Source organism: Schistocerca americana, chromosome 1, assembly GCF_021461395.2.
Source record: "Schistocerca americana isolate TAMUIC-IGC-003095 chromosome 1, iqSchAmer2.1, whole genome shotgun sequence".
Taxonomy (NCBI): Eukaryota; Metazoa; Arthropoda; class Insecta; order Orthoptera; family Acrididae; genus Schistocerca; species Schistocerca americana.
The window spans coordinates 175,096,523-175,116,966 of NC_060119.1; the positions used below are offsets into that span (position 1 = coordinate 175,096,523).

The following is a 20,444-nucleotide window of genomic DNA, read 5'->3' on the forward strand; positions in this document are numbered from 1 at the left end:
CATATCAACAAATGTCAGAATGTTTAATAAAAGTTCTGTGGTTTTGGGAAGTTTATACATAAAAGTATATAAATTGAAGCTCCATCGCAAAATACATATCAAAATAAATACCATAAATACTTTGAACACCATATTAATGTGTTACTATTATATTCTAGAGCCTTTGTTGACTGGATTCAAGTAATGTTCACAGCTTTATGGAAGTCTGTAGGTCGTTATTAGTACGGAAAAAGCTCCAGCTCTGAAATTAAATATCGTGTGGCTACCCGTCGGGTTGATGCAAGTCTTTCGAGTTGACGCCATTTCGGCGACTTGCGCGTGGATGGGGACGATTTAATGATAAAGATGACAACACAACCCCAGTCCCTTAGCAGAGAAAATGCTCTCACACAGCCGGGAATCGAACCCCGGCGCCTGTGCACAGCATTCGGCCGCGCTGACCATTCAACTATCGAGGCGGACTCCCCAGTGCTGCACGTAACTTGCGGATGTTGAAAATGTGTGATAAAACCTTTAAAGTTCTTGAGATAAACAAATCACACTGAAATTTGATTTATAGACTGCCATGGGAACGTTTCTGTGTACCTTCAAATGACGTTGCTGGATTTTTTTTTTGTCATCAGTCTACTGACTGGTTTCATGCGGCCCGCCACAAATTCCTTTCCTGTGCTAACCTCTTCATGTCAGAGTAGCACTTGCAACCTACGTCCTCAATTATTTGCTTGACGTATTCCAATCTCTGTCTTCCTCTACAGTTTTTGCCCTCTACAGCTCCCTCTAGTACCATGGAAGTCATTCCCTCATGTCTTAGCAGATGTCCTATCATCCTGTCTCTTCTCCTTATCAGTCAGTGTTTTCCACATATTCCTTTCCTCTCCGATTCTGCGTAGAACCTCCTCATTCCTTACCTTATCAGTCCACCTAATTTTCAACAATCGTCTATAGCACCACATCTCAAATGCTTCGAATCTCTTCTGTTCCGGTTTTCCCACAGTCCATGTTTCACTACCATACAATGCTGTACTCCAGACGTACATCCTCAGAAATTTCTTCCTCAAATTAAGGCCGGTATTTGATATTAGTAGACTTCTCTTGGCCAGAAATGCCTTTTTTGCCATAGCGAGTCTGCTTTTGATGTCCTCCTTGCTCCGTCCGTCATTGGTTATTTTACTGCCAAGGTAGCAGAATTCCTTAACTTCATTGACTTCGTGACCATCAATCCTGATGTTAAGTTTCTCGCTGTTCTCATTTCTACTACTTCTCATTACCTTCGTCTTTCTCCGATTTACTCTCAAACCATACTGTGTACTCATTAGACTGTTCATTCCGTTCAGCAGATCATTTAATTCTTCTTCACTTTCACATAGGATAGCAATGTCATCAGCGAATCGTATCATTGATATCCTTTCACCTTGTATATTAATTCCACTCCTGAACCTTTCTTTTATTTCCATCATTGCTTCATCGATGTACAGATTGAAGAGCAGGGGCGAAAGGCTACAGCCTTGTCTTACACCATTCTTAATACGAGCACTTCGTTCCTGATCGTCCACTCTTATTATTCCCTCTTGGTTGTTGTACATATTGTATATGACCCGTCTCTCCCTAAAGCTTACCCTCTTTTTTCAGAATCTCGAACAGCTTGCACCATTTTATATTGTCGAACGCTTTTTCGAGGTCGACAAATCCTATGAAACTGTCTTGAATTTTGTTTAGCCTTGCTTCCATTATTAGCCGTAACGTCAGAATTGCCTCTCTCGTCCCTTTACTTTTCCTAAAGCCAAACTGACCGTTACCTAGCGCATTCTCAATTTTCTTTTCCTATCTTCTGTATATTATTCTTGTAAGCAGCTTCGATGCATGAGCTGTTAAGCCTCGCACTTGTCAGCTCTTGCCGTCTTCTGAATTGTGTGGATGATGCTTTTCCGAAAGTCAGATGGTATATCGCCAGACTCATATATTCTACACACCAACGTGAATAGTCGTTTTGTTGCCACTTCCTCCAATGCTTTTAGAAATTCTGATGGAATGTTATCTATCCCTTCTGCCTTATTTGACCGTAAGTCCTCCAAAGCTCTTTTAAATTCCGATTTTAATACTGGATCCCCTATCTCTTCTAAATCGACTGCTGTTTCTTCTTCTATCACATCAGACAAATCTTCACCCTCATAGAGGCTTTCAGTGAATTCTTTCCACCTATCTGCTCTCTCCTCTGCATTTAACAGTGGAATTCCCGTTGCACTGTTAATGTTACCACCATTGCTTTTAATGTCAGCAAACGTTGTTTTGACTTTCCTGTATGCTGAGTCTGTCCTTCCGACATTCATATCTTTTTCGATGTCTTCACATTTTTCCTGCAGCCATTTCGTCTTAGCTTCCCTGCACTTCCTATTTATTTCATTCCTCAGCGACTTGTATTTCTGTATTCCTGATTTTCCCGGAACATGTTTGTACTTCCACCTTTCATCAATCAACTGAAGTATTTCTTCTGTTACCCATGGTTTCTTCGCAGCTACCTTCTCTGTACCTATGTTTTCCTTCCCAACTTCTGTGATGGCCCTTTTTAGAGATGTCCATTCCTCTTCAACTGTACTGCCTACTGCGCTATTCCTTATTGCTGTATCTATAGCGTTAGAGAACTTCAAACGTATCTTGTCATTCCTTAGTACTTCCGTATCCCACTTCTTTGCGTATTGCTTCTTCCTGACTAATGTCTTGAACTTCAGCCTACTCTTCATCACTACTATATTGTGATCTGAGTCTATATCTGCTCCTGGGTACGCCTTACAATCCAGTATCTGATTTCGGAATCTCTGTCTGACCATGATGTAATCTAATTGAAATCTTCCCGTATCTCCCGGCCTTTTCCAAGTATACCTCTTCCTCTTGTGAGTCTTGAACAGGGTATTCGCTATTACTAGCTGAAACTTGTTACAGAACTCAATTAGTCTCTCTCCTCTATCATTCCTTGTCCCAAGCTCATATTCTCCTGTAACCTTTTCTTCTACTCCTTCCCCTACAACTGCATTCCAGTCGCCCATGACTATTAGATTTTCGTCCCCCTTTACATACTGCACTACCCTTTCAATATCCTCATTCTCTGTCTGTTCATCTTCAGCTTGCGACGTCGGCATGTATACCTGAACTATCATTGTCGGTGTTGGTCTGCTGTCGATTCTGATTAGAACAACCCGGTCACTGAACTGTTCACAGTAACACACCCTCTGCCCTACCTTCTTATTCATAACGAATCCTACACCTGTTATACCATTTTCTGCTGCTGTTGATATTACCCGACACTCATCTGACCAGAAATCCTTGTCTTCCTTCCACTTCACTTCACTGACCCCTACTATATCTAGATTGAGCCCTTGCATTTCCCTTTTCAGATTTTCTAGTTTCCCTACCACGTTCAAGCTTCTGACATTCCACGCCCCGACTCGTAGAACGTTATCCTTTCGTAGATTATTCAATCTTTTTCTCATGGTAACCTCCCCCTTGGCAGTCCCGTCCCGGAGATCCGGATGGGGGACTATTCCGGAATCTTTTGCCAATGGAGAGATCATCATGACACTTCTTCAATTACAGGCCACATGTCCTGTGGATACACGTTACATGTCTTTAATGCAGTGGTTTCCATTGCCTTCTGCATCCTCATATCGTTGATCATTGCTGATTCTTCCGCCTTTAGGGGCAATTTCCCACCCATAGGACAAGAGAGTACCCTGAACCTCTATCCGCTCCTCCGCCCTCTTTGACAAGGCCGTTGGCAGAATGAGGCTGACTTCCTATGCCGGAAGTCTTTGGCCGCCAATGCTGATTATGTATCAAAATTTAGGCAGTGGCGGGGATCGAACCCGGGACCGAAGACGTTTTGATTATGAATCAAAGACACTACACCTTTCTTTTTTTTTTTTTTTTTTTCCGTTGTGTTTGGTCGTTGCGGACGTCACATGACATCCATTCAAGTTCGTTTTGTTGATCCTTCCAATCAGTTTTTTATTACAGAGGTCAACACGCTCTCTGACCGAACTCGCTGAGCTACCGTGCCGGCGCCCTTAGACCACGGGTACCAAGCTGGAATATTGAGGTTAAATGCAGAAAGAGTTCTGAAAGATTGGCGCTTGATCCAAAGACCAGCAAGCAGCAAGTGACCATCAGTATACGCAACCGAGAAAGATTTTACTTGGTGGGAAAGAGCAGACATCAGTGTCCACCACAGCTCACTTAAATCGATCTGAGCAATAAAATACGTAGGGTCCAGAGAAAGGAAGACACTTATCCATATTTAATATCGTTAGAACAAAACGATATATCGTTGCAATTCTACGCGGCAGCGTACTCAATTGTTTTCTCAACAGATCTTGGTGTGCGTTTTCCGACAGATGAAAGTGCAACAATGAATGAAGTAAGACTGTCGCTTGAGCAGCGCAAGGCCGTAATGAAGTGGTACTGGAAGTTCGATACATGATGGAAGTTGAACGGCAATGGCGTAATGTGTACGGAACTCGGTTACCAACACGTACTACAATTTATCATATTACATTTGAAGACGACGGCACAGTTCAGGATGTGCATAAGGAAAGGTCTGGCCGACCAGAAACATCAAGAAGTCCAGCTTCCAGAGCTGATATGTTGCAACATTTTACTAGGTCACTTCAAAAATCTGTGGAACAGGGTGCACGTGAAAGCGGGGTAAGCCGATCAAGCGTACGACGAATTCTGAAGGCTGCAAAGTGTACATTCCAGGACTGCTGCAAGCTTATGAACGAGGACGACCCGGGTCGAAGGATGGGGTACGACGAGTGGTTTGAAGGCATGCTTCGCAACGATGAACGGTTTGCATGGATGGTTATTTGGTCTGACGAGGCGCGGTTCAAACTGAACGGTACTGAAAACCACCCCAACTGCTTGTACTGGGATCCTGGAAAGCCTCACGCTCGCGTGGATAAACATGTTTGTCTAGCGGGTGTTACTATGAGGCGCGGTCTATCATCGCGCGGTTTGATCGGCCCATTCTTCTATGAAGGTGACATAACTGGTGAGGTGTATCTTCATATGATGCAAACATAGATCTTACCTGCCATCCGAGAGTTCTCTCGAAACGAATGATTTTGCATACAGCAAGATGGCGCTCCGCCTCGCTACCACAGAGATGTCAGATCCTACTTGGATGATAATCTACCTAGACGATGGATAGGTCGAAGAGGAGTTGTTAAGTACCCACCACGGTCTCCAGATCTTACACCTTGATAAATGAAATTTATCAACAGAATCCAGCCGCAATAAAGGAGCTGCGAGAAACCAACGAGGCTTCCTGTGCAGTCGTCACATCGGCAACACTGACAGCCGTAGTTCACTCAAGAGGTCAGCTGCAGCGACGTTGTTTGGCTGTTAATGAAGGTCACTATGACCACACAAAACAACCTTTCGGTGCAGGAATTGTAACGGTATGTCATTTTGTTCCATTAATGTAGACTATCAAAGAGACTTACATTTCTCTAGACGCCTCTGTATTAAGGGGTTTTTATGAGAAGAAATTTCAGACTGAATTTTCGCACGAATACTTGAACTGACGGAAAATGAAAGGCAAAGGAAGAAAGGAAGACAGGACAATATCTCTCGGTGACGGTGGAAATAGTGGCGAATCATTGGCTCGAATTCGACAAGGATGGCAAAGCTAATCGGCCGTTCCCTTTTTACAAAAACTATGCTGGGCATTTAACTACAGTGAGTTAGGTTAATCACATGGCTTGATAGAAGTCTGTACCTCATTCAGTGCGAAAGTGATCTACAGCCTTAAGCGTTCCCCCACGTCTACACTTAGAACGGCACATCTATTGTCGTTGTTTAAATTTCTCCACGCAATAGGATTTTCTGTTTGATTTGGCACAACATTGTTGTATGTACTACAGTCTCACTCTTTTTTTTAATTTTTTGCACATAACGGACATCACAGTACTCCCAGATGATTTTATATGGACTATATGTTCATCCTAGTATTGTATATTTTCTATCTCCATCCACTTCTCCAATCCCTGCACACCACCCCCCTGTGTGTTGGTGTCTTTCAATCATCTAGCATCTCGTCAGTGCCATACTACGTAGCAGGCATAATGAAACTCACTTTCTTACAAAATAATTTTTATGTGGAATTTGCTCGACCACTCGTCGTTTCTGCTGCGTTGGTTCCTGTATGTTTCGGTTCAGCACACCGGCGATTGCCTGAAAAACACAAGCAAGTTACTAAGTGAAAATATTCAAAGAAATATCGACATCGTTTAGTACATACAATCCTTAAATTATCTTTCTTCTCGTTAAAGGAATGTAAACCTTCAGATGAACATACGAAAAATCTAGTTTTATTCAAAAAAATACAGAATGAGTATCTTTGTTACCAGTTTTTGTGTACATGCATTGTAAATAATGATTGACAAACATAATCAGGCTTGATCGGGGATACAAGATAAATACTGGCAAAAAGAGAGACCAAAACTAAGTGACAGACAGTGAAATACTTACAAGTCTGTTACATGACGAATGGTAGCGTTTCTCAAAGAGCAATAAAGTGACGCTGAGATATCGATAAAGACGCTCACATATTGGTCAAAAACAGATGTAATCCGATTGATTGGTGAGAAACTACATTACCCTGCATTTGGTAACTGGACTCCTCGCCGTTGTTTGTCTATAGCAAACGCCACATAAGCATGTACGGATAGCCAGCAAAAACGGCACATAAGCAAGTACGAACAGCGAGCCGTATTAAACTGTGCATGTTATTAATATCTCTAACAACAACCTTGAGTCGAGAGAATTTGTTTCAAAGGTGACATTTAGTTTCCCATTGTTCCCTGTTTCTTACAACTATCGCAGCACTCACATACACCACATGGAAAAAAATGTCAAAGCTGACAATACCAAACGCTTCACTAAGGGTAAAACAAGTCTCTCTCAGTCATGCGATTGCTCATAGCGTGCTTTCGATAGCCTGTGAGAGTAATTATACTAATTCTCTTACTATAAGCCAGCGAAAGCCCAGACGATAGTTGTTTTAATGTTTCAGTTATTTAAGTAATCAGTCGACTAACCACAAGCAACACATACTTTCAAGCTGCGTAACAGTAGAGACGATTATCATGTAATTCTGCCTGTTCTTTAAAAGTACTCCTCTTTAACAGCATGTTCCGTTCTTTCTGCAACAAGGGGGCATTATTTTGTTCCCGTCGTTATTCGCTCATCCTTGCAAGCGTCGTGCCTCTGCCTGGGCTGCTGTGTACATCTACATCTACATCTACATTTATACTCCGCAAGCCACCCAACGGTGTGTAGCGGAGGGCACTTTACGTGCCACTGTCATTACCTCCCTTTTCTGTTCCAGTCGCGTATGGTTCGCGGGAAGAACGACTGTCTGAAAGTCTCCGTGCGCGCTCGAATCTCTCTGATTTTACATTCGTGATCTCCTCGGGAGGTATAAGTAGGAGGAAGCAATATATTCGATACCTCATCCAGAAACGCACCCTCTCGAAACCTGGCGAGCAAGCTACACCGCGATGCAGAGCGCCTCTCTTGCAGAGTCTGCCACTTGAGTTTGCTAAACATATCCGTAACGCTATCTCGGTTACCAAATAACCCTGTGACGAAACGCGCCGCTCTTCTTTGGATCTTCTCTATCTCCTCCGTCAACCCGATCTGGTACGGATCCCACACTGATGAGCAATACTCAAGTATAGGTCGAACGAGCGTTTTGTAAGCCACCTCCTTTGATGATGGACTACATTTTCTAAGGACTCTCCCAATGAATCTCAACCTGGTACCCGCCTTACCAACAATTAATTTTATATGATCATTCCACTTCAAATCGTTCCGCACGCATACTCCCAGATATTTTACAGAAGTAACTGCTATCAGTGTTTGTTCCACTATCATATAATCATACTATAAAGGATCCTTCTTTCTATGTATTCGCAATGCATTACATTTGTCTATGTTAAGGGTCAGTTGCCACTCCCTGCAGCAAGTGCCTATCCGCTACAGATCTTCCTGCATTTCGCTACAATTTTCTAATGCTGCAACTTCTCTGTATACTACAGCATCATCCGCGAAAAGCCGTCACAATGACTTCACAGCTCTCGCTGTACTAACATCATCATTCATGTACCAGCCACGATAGCCCTCTGTAGAGTCTCACACGCAGTACGTCTCACAACTTCGCGTTCCATTTAAAGACCACTAAAAGTGCACGCTTTGTTGCCCTGCTTACACAGGCACATTGGACCTCTTTGTAGAAGAGCTGCACGCATTCTTACATGAAGATGGCAAATGGCTGGTTGAAATAAATCACAGCATTGTGAAGTGCTGTCATAAACAGAATGCATTGGGCTGATGTACAAGTAGTTCATAGAGTTTAACCACAACTTTAAAAAACGCAACAGATTTATAGACCAGAGACTTTAGTCATCAATAACATATTCACCATCAGTATGTACAACAGTCTGCCAATCCTGGAATGACTTTCCGATTCCAAGACTGTAGAAATTACGTGGGTTTCAGGATCAGTACTCGATGAGCCATGTTTGGAGCGCATTTTCATCCGGAAAGGAAGTTCCTTGAAGGTTGTGCAACAGAGAACGGAAAAGGTGAGAAACTGAGGGCTCAAGATCAGGTGAATAAGATGGGTTCGGAATGAATTCGCAACTCAACTCTGAGCCATGGCGCCATTAAGTTAGTAGACTGTTCTGTCTGGCGGGCAGTATTGACCATCCCTCTTGCCAGTATCTATGAGGAAGTGTAGTATCTGTGGGTTGTGTCCTCAGAAGCTCTTTGTTTGCCGGTATATATATATATATATATATATATATATATATATATATATATATATATATATATATATGCGAGTTCGCTGGCAAGAGGGAGGAGGCACCAAGCTTGGGGATTGGCGGTAGCGTTACGATAACAGGCAGTCACGAGGCCCGAGCGGCCGAAGGCACGAGCTACGCAAGGAGGGCCTGCCCAGAGTAACGATACCGGAGTACTTCACTGGGGTTAGCGTCGACCTCAAGCAGCAAGCCGACATGCCGTCGGTTGCTTGGCAACATTCGTGTCGGACGACCGCTCGTGACCTGGATGCCCCCTTCTACCTGGCTGTCATCAACAGCACTCAGTAACCGACGCGACGCACCGTGGATTCATGGAGCTGCTTGTTGGTAAAGGGGAGTAACATTCTGTAATCCTTGTAGTGATTGATGTCATTGTCTACCCGATCTCCTAATTACTTTCTGATTGGCATTCGGCAGTCAGAGTCTTACTCGGTCGACTCTTTTGTCGCAAATATAGACCGAAGTATTGTATTAGAGACTAGTTGTCGTTTTTCTCTGATATTATATTGCCCTTCCTTTCTAATTTATAGCCGATCATTAATGTTTTAATGAATCAGCTCCTGGTCGGAAATACAGTCGGAGCAACTGTACCAAGGTTACCGCTAGACAAACGGGTCGAGCTTAGATGTTAACCGGTTCAATTCCTTGATTGTAATTGTATTTGAGATAATCTGAGCTACCTGTTCTACTAAGCTGTGCGTTCCTATCTTTCAAACACCGGGTCATTATTGGTGTATTTGTAATCGGATCTGGTTCCGCCCAGTCAGCTCTCTTGTAATAACTGCTCATACGTAACGTTTTAAAACGTTCTTTCTGAGCGGCCTTCATAACTAAAAAGATATTTAACTTTTGAGATATTATCAGTCCACTGTCACCAGAGCTTTAGTCAGAATAAGATTGTCAAAAGGAACGGGTTGGGATCCAGTCTCACCTTGATTGCTGATTGAAATGAAAAGGTTACTCACTTTGAAGCAGGCCTTATCATTGCCATAGGTGTTCCCTAATTTGTTTAACCTTTAAGCATAGGTGCGTACCTTAACCTTAAACTTTTCGACGTACAGTTTCCTAATTACGCTACTGGTCATGAAAATTGCTACACCACGAAGATGACGTGCTACAGACGCGAAATTTAACTGACAGGAGGAAGATGCTGTGATATGCAAATGATTAGCTTTTCAGAGCATTCACACAAGGTTGCGCCGGTGGCGACCCCTACAACGTGCTGACATGAGGAAAGTTTCCAACCGATTTCTCATACACAAACAGCAGCTGACCGGCGTTGCCAGGTGAAACGTTGTTGTGATGTCTCGTGTAAGGAGGAGAAATGCGTGTCATTACATTTCTGACTTTGATAAAGGTCGGATTGTAGCCTATCGCGATTGCGGTTTATCGTATCGCGACATTGCTGCTCGCGTTGGTCGAGATCCAATGACTGTTAGCAGAATATGGAATCGGTGGGTTCAGGAGGGTAATACGGAGCGCCGTGATGGATCCCAACGGCCTCGTATCACTAGCAGTCGAGATGACAGGCATCTTATACGCATGGCTGTAACGGATCGTGCAGCCACGTCTCGACCCCTCAGTCAACAGATGGCGACCTTTGCAAGACAACAACCATCTGCACGAACAGTTCGACGACGTTTGCAGCAGCATGGACTATCATCTCGGAGACCATGAGTGCGGTTACCCTTGACGCTGCACCACAGACAGGAGCGCCTGCGATGGTGTACTCAACGATGAACCTGGGTGCACGAATGGCAAAACGTCATTTTTCGGATGAATCCAGGTTCTGTTTACAGCATCATGATGGACGCGTCCGTGTTTGGCGACATCGCGGTGAACGCACATTGGAAGCGTGTATTCGTCATCGCCATTCTGGCGTATCGCCCGGTGTGATGGTATGGGGTGCCATTGGTTACACGTCTCGGTCACCTCTTGTTCGCATTGACGGCACTTTGAACAGTGGACGTTACATTTTAGATGTGTTACGCCCCATGGCTCTACCCTTCATTCGATCCCTGCGAAACCCTACATTTCAGCAGGATAATGCACGACTGCATGTTGCAGGTCCTGTACGGGCATTTCTGGATACAGAAAATGTTCGCCTGCTGCCGTGTCCAGCACATTCTCCAGATCTCTCACCAATTGAAAACGTCTGGTCAATGTTGGCGGAGCAACTGGCTCGTCACAATACGCCAGTCACTACTCTTGATGAACTGTGGTATAGTGTTGAAGCTGCATGGGCAGCTGTACCTGTACACGCCATCCAAGCTCTGTTTGACTCAATGCCCAGGCGTATGAAGGCCGTTATAACGGCCAGAGGTAGTTGTTCTGGGTACTGATTTCTCAGAATCTATGCACCCAAACTGCATGAAAATGTAATCACATGTCAGTTCTTGTATAATATATTTGTCCAATGAATACCCGTTTATCATCTGCATTTCTTCTTGGTGTAGCAATTCTAATGGCCAGTAGTGTAGAAAACAAAATGCTTACGTCATTTGTCTGAATAATTGTAACAGTCTTTTCATCAATATTACTTATGTTTCCATGTGTTGCAGGAGGGCATTCAGTGGCCAGCGCGGTAGCGAACACAGATGTTTCATCCGATAACGGGCGGGCTTCAGGTCCGGGCCCTTGTAGTTATTGTATGTTGCTCTTGTTTTGATTGCTCTTCCAAAAGCTTATTCATTCCACAACTTTGTTAGTTTGTAATGAAAATAAAATTTATGATTATATATTGTTAAATAAACAGCTTTTGTGAAAAGAAAGTTACATTGGTGGGTCCTCCCAGCCTCGTCGTCCTTAATAAGAGTAAATACCAAGTCTCAAACTCTTCCGTAGTATTGTTTGTCAGTCTAGCAGAATGGAGTGGCATGAATTCACGCAGTGTTCTCGGTAATTGTTCTCGGATTGTGTCTGGAAGACGTCTCAGTTGTTGACAATATATGTTAGCAGTAATGGCTATACCTCGAAGAAGCCATTAGTAGAACACCATACCGTCGCAATTCCACCAAATGCATAACATCATTTTTTGTCGATCGCGCAGTTCTTTGTACGTATTGTTTGGTCTCAACCATTCATTACTTTTCTTAAGCATAAAGAGACCATTTCTCGTCATTCGTAACAATACAGGATAGGAATAGTCGGTGTTGTTCATGAGCCAGTTCATGCCCAGCTAGCACAGATGCACATATGGCCTCCCGCAGATTTTTGTAATTTTGTCTTAAAGCATGCGGTACCCGTACACCCGATTTCTGAACCTTTTACACTGCATACAAATGTTGCACGATGGTGGAATGCTCACATTTTGTAAATAAACCCCTAACAAACGAAATACCAAAATTCAAAACAGAAACGCTACGAACTTATGAACCAACCTCATATTATAAATAAAAGATCAAATAAAACCAGGAAGAGCCTATGTGGCATGAAAATAATTTTGTTTCCGCAATTCATAGCGGCGTATGGACGGTTAACAGCGGCGGCCATCCTAATAAAATCGGGCATCGTCCCCATTCAGGTACACGTACGTTAGGAAAGAGCAGCTTTCTAGCTGGGGAGAGGGAACCGACAGATAATTTGAAGGTCTGCATCATATAAGGCGGAAGTTCAGAACCACTTGACACAGGAATTCTAGCAAAACGTAAGGCATTATGACCAGAGAAAGAATTGCTCTTCGTAAATACAAACCGTTGTTTAACTGAATCCATTAAGTACACTACTGGCCATTAAAATTGATACACCAAGAAGAAATGCAGATGATAAACGAGTATTCATTGGACAAATATATTATACTAGAACTGACATGTGATTACATTTTCACGCAGATTGGGTGCATAGATTCTGAGAAATCAGAACAACTACCTCTGGCCGTAATAACGGCCTTCATACGCCTGGGCATTGAGTCAAACAGAGCTTGGATGGCGTGTACAGGTACAGCTGCCCATGCAGCTTCAACACTATACCACAGTTCATCAAGAGTAGTGACTGGCGTATTGTGACGAGCCAGTTGCTCCGCCAACATTGACCAGACGTTTTCAATTGGTGAGAGATCTGGAGAATGTGCTGGCCAGGGCAGCAGTCGAACATTTTCTGTATCCAGAAAGGCCCGTTCAGGACCTGCAACATGCGGTCGTGCATTATCCCGCTGAAATGTAGGGTTTTGCAAGGATCGAATGAAGCGTAGAGGCCGGCCGCGGTGGTCTCGCGGTTCTAGGCGCGCAGTCCGGAACCGTGCGACTGCTACGATCGCAGGTTCGAATCCTGCCTCGGGCATGGATATGTGTGATGTCCTTAGGTTAGTTAGGTTTAAGTAGTTCTAAGTCCTAGGGGACTGATGACCACAGCAGTTGAGTCCCATAGTGCTCAGAGCCATTTTTTTTGGAGGGTAGAGCCACGGGTCGTAACGCATCTGAAATGTAACGTTCACTGTTGAAAGTGCTGTCAATGCGAACAAGAGGTGACCGAGACGTGTAACCAGTGGCACCCCGTACCATCACACCGGGTGATACGCCAGTATGGCGATGTCGAATACACGCTTCCAATGTGCGTTCACCGCGATGTCGCCAAACACGGATGCGACCATTATGATGCTGTAAACAGAACCTGGATTCATCTGAAAAAATGACTTTTTGCCAATCGTGCACGCAGGTTCGTCGTTGAGTACACCATCGCAGGCGCTCCTGTCTGCGATGCAGCGTCAAGCGTAACCGCAGCCATGATCTCCGAGCTGATACTACATGCTGCTGCAAACGTCGTCGAACTGTTCGTGCAGATGGTTGTTGTCTTGCAAAGGTCCCCATTTGTCGACTCAGGGATCGAGACGTGGCTGCACGATCTGTTACAGCCATGCGGATAAGATGCCTGTCATCTCGACTGCTAGTGATACGAGGCCGTTGGGATCCAGCACGGCATTCCGTATTACCCTTCTGAACCCACCGATTCCATATTCTGCTAACAGTTGCTGGATCTCGACCAACGCGAGCAGCAATGTCGCGATACGATAAACCGCAATCGCGATAGGCTACAATCCGACCTTTATCAAAGTCAGAAACGTAATGACATGCATTTCTCCTCCTTACACGAGACATCACAACAACGTTTCACCTGGCAACGCCGGTCAACTGCTGTTTGTGTATGAGAAATCGGTTGGAAACTTTCCTCATGTCTGCACGTTGTAGGCGTCGCCACCGGCGCCAACCTTGTGTGAATGCTCTGAAAAGCTAATCATTTGCATATCACAGCATCTTCTTCCTGTCGGTTAAATTTCGCGTCTGTAGCACATCTTCGTCGTGTTGCAATTTTAATGGCCAGTACTGTAGTAAGCCTATTTTAACTAGACACTTCCAAGAACAACATAGCATTCTGTCACAATAAAGATTGTAGAGTACTGAATGCAACAGAATAGACACAACCAGATGACGGACTAAACGATGTGTGCTTTCGATGTTCGCTAATTACCCTCTTGCCTGTAGCGAAGTAACGAGTTGCTTAGCGTCCCATTTCGAGCAAGCACGTGTTCTGCTACGTCGATTTAACGCCGTCCCGGGACGGCGGCCTCTCCGTTTGCTGCCGACCGACTGCAGGACGATGGCCACCGAACAGTGACGGTCGGTTGTGTGGGAAATTTCCACGAAAAGCAACTGCTGGATCCGAATAGCACTTTGAGTGAAAGTCAATGCCAAGTTGTCAATTTATGTGGGAGATACGGCGCTCGAACTTGGTAGAAAATGGCCTCGGTACTGCGGAAGTTGCAGGCAGAATAGAATGAGCTACCTTGGTAAGGGTCTTAATGTGTGACTGTACGAGACGCTAGTTGGAGCTATCCACGCTGCCGTGGTGTTCTTATGCTGTGTGTTTTATGCTTTGGTTAACCGCGAACTTGCTAAGAGGCATATACTGGTACACATTCGTAAATTTGTTTTGCTTCTCAATTATGATTGTCTATTGTCTTTGTGTTCTGTTGATACTTCATGAATATTATGAGGATTAAATACATAACTCTGGTTGCAACAAGCTGGGTATTGGATGTTAAATTTATTTGAACGTCTTTTATCGGTGCCCTTTGTGTTTAAGTCTTCTTTAATATTGGTTCGCTGCCTGCTCTGAGCTAATAACTGAATGTCTAGAAGATTGTCTGAAAATGTCTAAACATCTGTTTGTGTTAGTTTATTGGTATGCAACATCTGCTAATGAAAATATTTTTATCCCTGTTTTTGTTGATACTGTGTTCGTTAATATAAGATGAACCTGAACCACTGGACTGAGTCGAAGGTTAATAGTTTGTGATCATCACTGAAATCGTTAAGTTTTTAATTCTAAAACTGTGTTGTTCATTTGTTTGCTGTCTTATATTAAATTCTCAATCTCTAATTCTAAAATTGTACAGTTCAGTTATTTGCATTTACTGACGTTTCTCACAATTACTAAAGATGTCCAAAGGATATACGTAAATATTTGCAGCACCATTTTTATAAATAGTATTTTGTGGTTCAGTTTTTGGAATCTAGTGTCTTACCACTCACTGCTAACAGATCGTGGTTACAGAAGTGTGTGTTGTCATACTAGAAAAGGCATCAATATTAAATTTAGAGTTTAATTTTTCATTTTTTGTTTGATATTCAAGTGTTTTCCGTTTCCAAGAGTTTCGGTTTTCATTAGTGAGTATGATGGACGTAATAGGGAGTGGACATCTGCAGAAGGACTCCTTGATGCAGTTGACACCGCACTGCTGCTGAGTCTCGCGACCTCAGTGAGATATCTCAAGAAACCATTGTCTGTTCTAAGTGACTCACCAGCGATCAGAACGACTTCAGACTACTTCACGGTAGTTCTCCCTCGGGGGTTCAGTTGTTTCGACTTGGAGCTCATGTGAATCACTTCAGGACAAAGTTGTTCGTATACAGTACCATCTATTGATTGATTGTGAAAACATAAAGTGATTGTTCTGACTTAATAGTAGTTAGTCTCTGGATGAAAGCAAACCATGATGCCGTCAATGAATCGTATATATTGTCAGTTGGGGAGTGTGCGCTGTAATTCGATTTTTGTGAGTAAAAGGATCTACAGCTGCTCACGTTAATTAGGGTCTACATCTACTTTACGGGCCTACAGCAGTGAGTGTAGGGAAGGCTACACATAGTATCGCTACTTTGGAAGTGGCAGAGGAAATGTAAGTGACGAAGAGCAAAGTGGCATGGCTAATAAGCAGACCAGAGAAATCGCACAACGAGTAGGCCAAAAACTACGATCTCCTTTACGATTGATACGAGGTGCATTCAAGTTCTAAGGCCTCCGATTTTTTCTTCTAATTAACTACTCACCCGAAATCGATGAAACTGGCGTTACTTCTCGACGTAATCGCCCTGCAGACGTACACATTTTTCACAACGCTGACGCCATGATTCCATGGCAGCGGCGAAGGCTTCTTTGGGAGTCTGTTTTGACCACTGGAAAATCGCTGAGGCAATAGCAGCACGGATGGTGAATGTGCAGCCACGGAGAGTGTCTTTCATTGTTGGAAAAAGCCAAAAGTCACTAGGAGCCAGGTCAGGTGAGTAGGGAGCATGAGGAATCACTTCAAAGTTGTTATCACGAAGAAACTGTTGCGTAACGTTAGCTCGATGTGCGGGTGCGTTGTCTCGGTGAAACAGCACACGCGCAGCCCTTCCCGGACGTTTTTGTTGCAGTGCAGGAAGGAATTTGTTTTTCAAAACATTTTCGTAGGATGCACCTGTTACCGTAGTGCCCTTTGGAACGCAATGGGTAAGGATTACGCCCTCGCTGTCCCAGAACATGGACACCATCATTTTTTCAGCACTGGCGGTTACCCGAAATTTTTTTGGTGGCGGTGAATCTGTGTGCTTCCATTGAGCTGACTGGCGCTTTGTTTCTGTATTGAAAAATGGCATCCATGTCTCATCCATTGTCACAACCGACGAAAAGAAAGTCCCACTCATGATGCCGTTGCGCGTCAACATTGCTTGGCAACATGCCACACGGGCAGCCATGTGGTCGCCGTCAGAATTCGTGGCACCCACCTGGATGACACTTTTCGCATTTTCAGGTCGTCATGCAGGATTGTGTGCACAGAACCCACAGAAATGCCAACTCTGGAGGTGATCTGTTCAACAGTCATTCAGCGGTCCCCCAAACCAATTCTCTCCACTTTCTCGATCATGTCGTCAGACCGGTTTGTGCGAGCCCGAGGTTGTTTCGGTTTGTTGTCACACAATGTTCTACCTTCATTAAACTGTCGCACCCACGAACGCACTTTCGACACATCCATAACTCCATCACCACATGTCTCCTTCAACTGTCAATGAATTCCAGTTGGTTTCACACCACGCAAATTCAGAAAACGAATGATTGCACGCTGTTCAAGTAAGGAAAACCTCGCCATTTTAAGTATTTAAAACAGTTCTCATTGTCGCCGCCGGCGGTAAAATTCCATCTTCCGTACGGTGCTGCCATCTCTGGGACGTATTGACAATGAATGCGGCCTCATTTTAAAACAATGCGCATATTTCTATCTCTTTCCAGTCCGGAGAAAAAAAAAATCGGAGGCCTTAGAACTTGAATGCACCTCGTACTCTGGTTGACAGTTTGATGACTTTCGCAACAAAACTCGCATATTGCTAACTAGTTCACAGGCAGTACTGGAAACTCTTACTGACCGTGACAAAGAACAAATAATGTAATGTGGACGCGGGTTTTTGGAGCGCTATTGACAAGATGGAGCTCATAAGCTTTCCATTCTAGTTACTATCTATGAGACGTTTATGTCTTACATCAACGCAGAATCAAAACAACAGTCAAGGTTTGGTGCCATGCTGCTTAGTCAAAACTAATATAAAATTCAAGAAATCTGCAAAAAATTGGTGGCTACCGTCGTCAGGGACGAAGACGTAATTTCTTAGCATTACATAATGATCTAACCACAGGTGCTTATGAGTACCTCCGAACTGGAACTCAAACCTTCAATACAGACTGGCGTGTGCTGATCCGCTGCTTCTACTCACCCAGTAGTCACCGTGCGATTCCCTCACACAGTGAGCTGCAGTCATTATGAATTGAGACGCGATGAGCGAACCACTACAGACGAATTTTTTGTTGCTTTTCTCAATCAACTCCAAGGATACCACGTACCGGTACGACCCTAAAAGAAAATCGGAAAACTCTTAGACATTTCTTAGAGTAGCATAGAGCTGTGCTGCTATAGTAAAGTGAATACCTATTAGACTAATTACAAATTACACTGAAAATCCAGAGAAGGTAGTACGCCTGCCTAATATCGTGTAGGGCCCCAGAGAGCATGCAGAAGTGCCGCAACACGACTAGTATCTGAAGTAGAGTTGGACGAAATTTCACCATGAATCCTGCAGGGTTTTCCATAAATCCGTAAGAGTACGAGTGGTGGAGATCTCCTCTGACCAGCACGTTGCGAGGCATCCCAGATATGCTCCATAATGTTCATGTCTGGGGAGTGTGGTGGCCAGCAGGAGTGTTTTAAACTCAGAAGAGTCTACCTGGAGCCACTTTGTAGTAATTCTGGACATGTATAGCGTCGCACTGTCCTGCTATAATTGCTAAACTTGTAGCACCATAGTTCTACTGCTCTACTGATTTATTTTGCATTTTGTTTTATTTAATGTTATATCGTTGAGTTTCTGTAAATGTTGTTGGGTTGAATCCATACCATGAGAGTGTTTATTCTTTTCTCTGTTATAAACTTTGATGCCTTTTAGAATGTGGGAAGTTTGACCTATGTAATATGTAAGATATGAGCAAATGATATTTTTGTCTTTCTCACGTAATGTCTTTGGTTATCTTTGAGGATGAATAATTTTGTTTAAATAATTTTTTATAGTAATGTCAATATGTGCAAATGTTCTGTTTTATTTAAAATATTTGCTTGCTGTTACGTAAACTGCTGACCTTCACCTAGGGTTCTTAGTTATTTTGTATGTAAAAGGTGTTGTGGTTCCCCTCGGGAATGGAACTGTGTAGCGTGCGCAAATTGTGGTTGGTCTAGGTAGAAAAGGTGGAACAAAGAGTCAGTTGGGGACGAGCTACCACACTATCAACTTCTCATTTGAAAGTTGGATATTGTGCTGGTTCCGAGAGAGGCTTTTCCGTGACGTTTTCCAATGCCTCGGATGGATGGACAAAGAGCTGGAACTATTCTGGAATTGGTATCTATCATCGCCACCAAGAAATGACAGAGTCCAGCAATTCTACCTGCAAATCCACTTACCAACATGCAATCGCCATCACATTGCGCAATCACTGTAATGGAACACTAGAGTAATGTACAGTGAAGGATCAGCTTATTGGATGTGTTAGTGTGCTCAAATATAAGGTGATTTATAACTGAATTTCCTTATAATAACATCTCTCAGGTTCCTCTCCGTTTGAAATAAAGTGATTACCGGGTGTCCTTACTGAAAGAACATTAAAGCCTAGTGTCTTACTAATTAATGCCTCTTGAACATAGTAAAACGAAAGTTAAAGTTAATGTGGCAAGAGAGTGAGTTAAAGTAAATGAAGCTTGCTGAAAATAATTTTCCTGCTAAAACTGCTTATTAATATGTTGTTGCCAACTTCTAAAGTAAAAGTTCTTAAAACTAAGGCTTATAAAGTTTTGCTTAGTAAATGATCACATTGCTGCCTGTTGTAAATCGCAAAAGGTGAGTCAGTATCTTACAAATTTGTCAATTTTGTGTTTCACTGTAGTAAAAGTTGAAAGCTGCAATTGTGGAAAGTTATATACTCACGCTTGCTAAGCACTTGTTTATTTTGTGTATTGAAAGTGCATATTAATAGTGTAATAGGATCCACAGGTTATCCTTTATGCTCATGATAAATAACAATTAATAGAAAGACCACAATCTATGAAAACAATAATTTCTTTATTCAAATGACAGTGAGAAGCAACTTGTTAGTGAATTCCATTTAACTTTCATTCTAAATAGAAAAGTATTTAGCTGAGAGAGGCTTAACCTGTGACCAGTTCATAATTTTGCAGTGAACTTCATTTACGATTTTATGTCAGCTAGGAAAATGTTTGAAAAGTAATACTGAACTTATGTTCAATTTGTGATTCTACAGTGAATATTAATAGAAATGTTATAAAGGCCATTCAGTTTGAATAAGCCCTGAAAGTAATAGTGTGTATTGTTATCTGTTATATTTATGCAAATAGTTCGTGCTGCTCCAGCTGTCAGTTCCAACCTTAACGTTAACATATGCAGGTGTCAGAGTTCATTGCACTCACGTGTAGCAAAGTATAGGTTGTGTCTGTCCGTTAATATTACTAATAACTATTTTTTGAACAAGAATGTTAATCATTCTCTTGCCTAATTAGGCTGGCGACCGTTTTCTTTATTCTTTGAACAGTGTAGCTAGGTAAAATATTATTTGTTACTGTTTAAATATTAACGTATTTCTGACTTTCACTTCCGATAAGCCACCTCCGTTAGCTACAACACGATAAACATAACAATATTCCTCTCAGAGGGTAACAATGCTCTGTTGCTTTATACCATAATTGTTTTAACAATA

The 20,444-nt window shown here is 42.9% G+C and overlaps 1 protein-coding gene across 1 annotated transcript in view; it reads right to left on the reverse strand.

The window, feature by feature from the left end:
- The window catches only part of LOC124547301 (coagulation factor IX-like), a 32,751-nt gene extending 14,721 nt beyond the window's left edge, over positions 1–18,030 (reverse strand). Inside the window, exons 1-2 of the mRNA XM_047125097.1 lie at positions 17,903–18,030; positions 6,128–6,225 (exon numbers count right to left, since the gene is read on the reverse strand). Of these exons, the coding sequence (XP_046981053.1) occupies positions 6,128–6,225; positions 17,903–17,947 (143 nt within the window). The 5' untranslated portion in view covers positions 17,948–18,030. The remainder of the gene's footprint in view (positions 1–6,127; positions 6,226–17,902) is intronic.
- Positions 18,031–20,444: the final 2,414 nt, after the last annotated feature.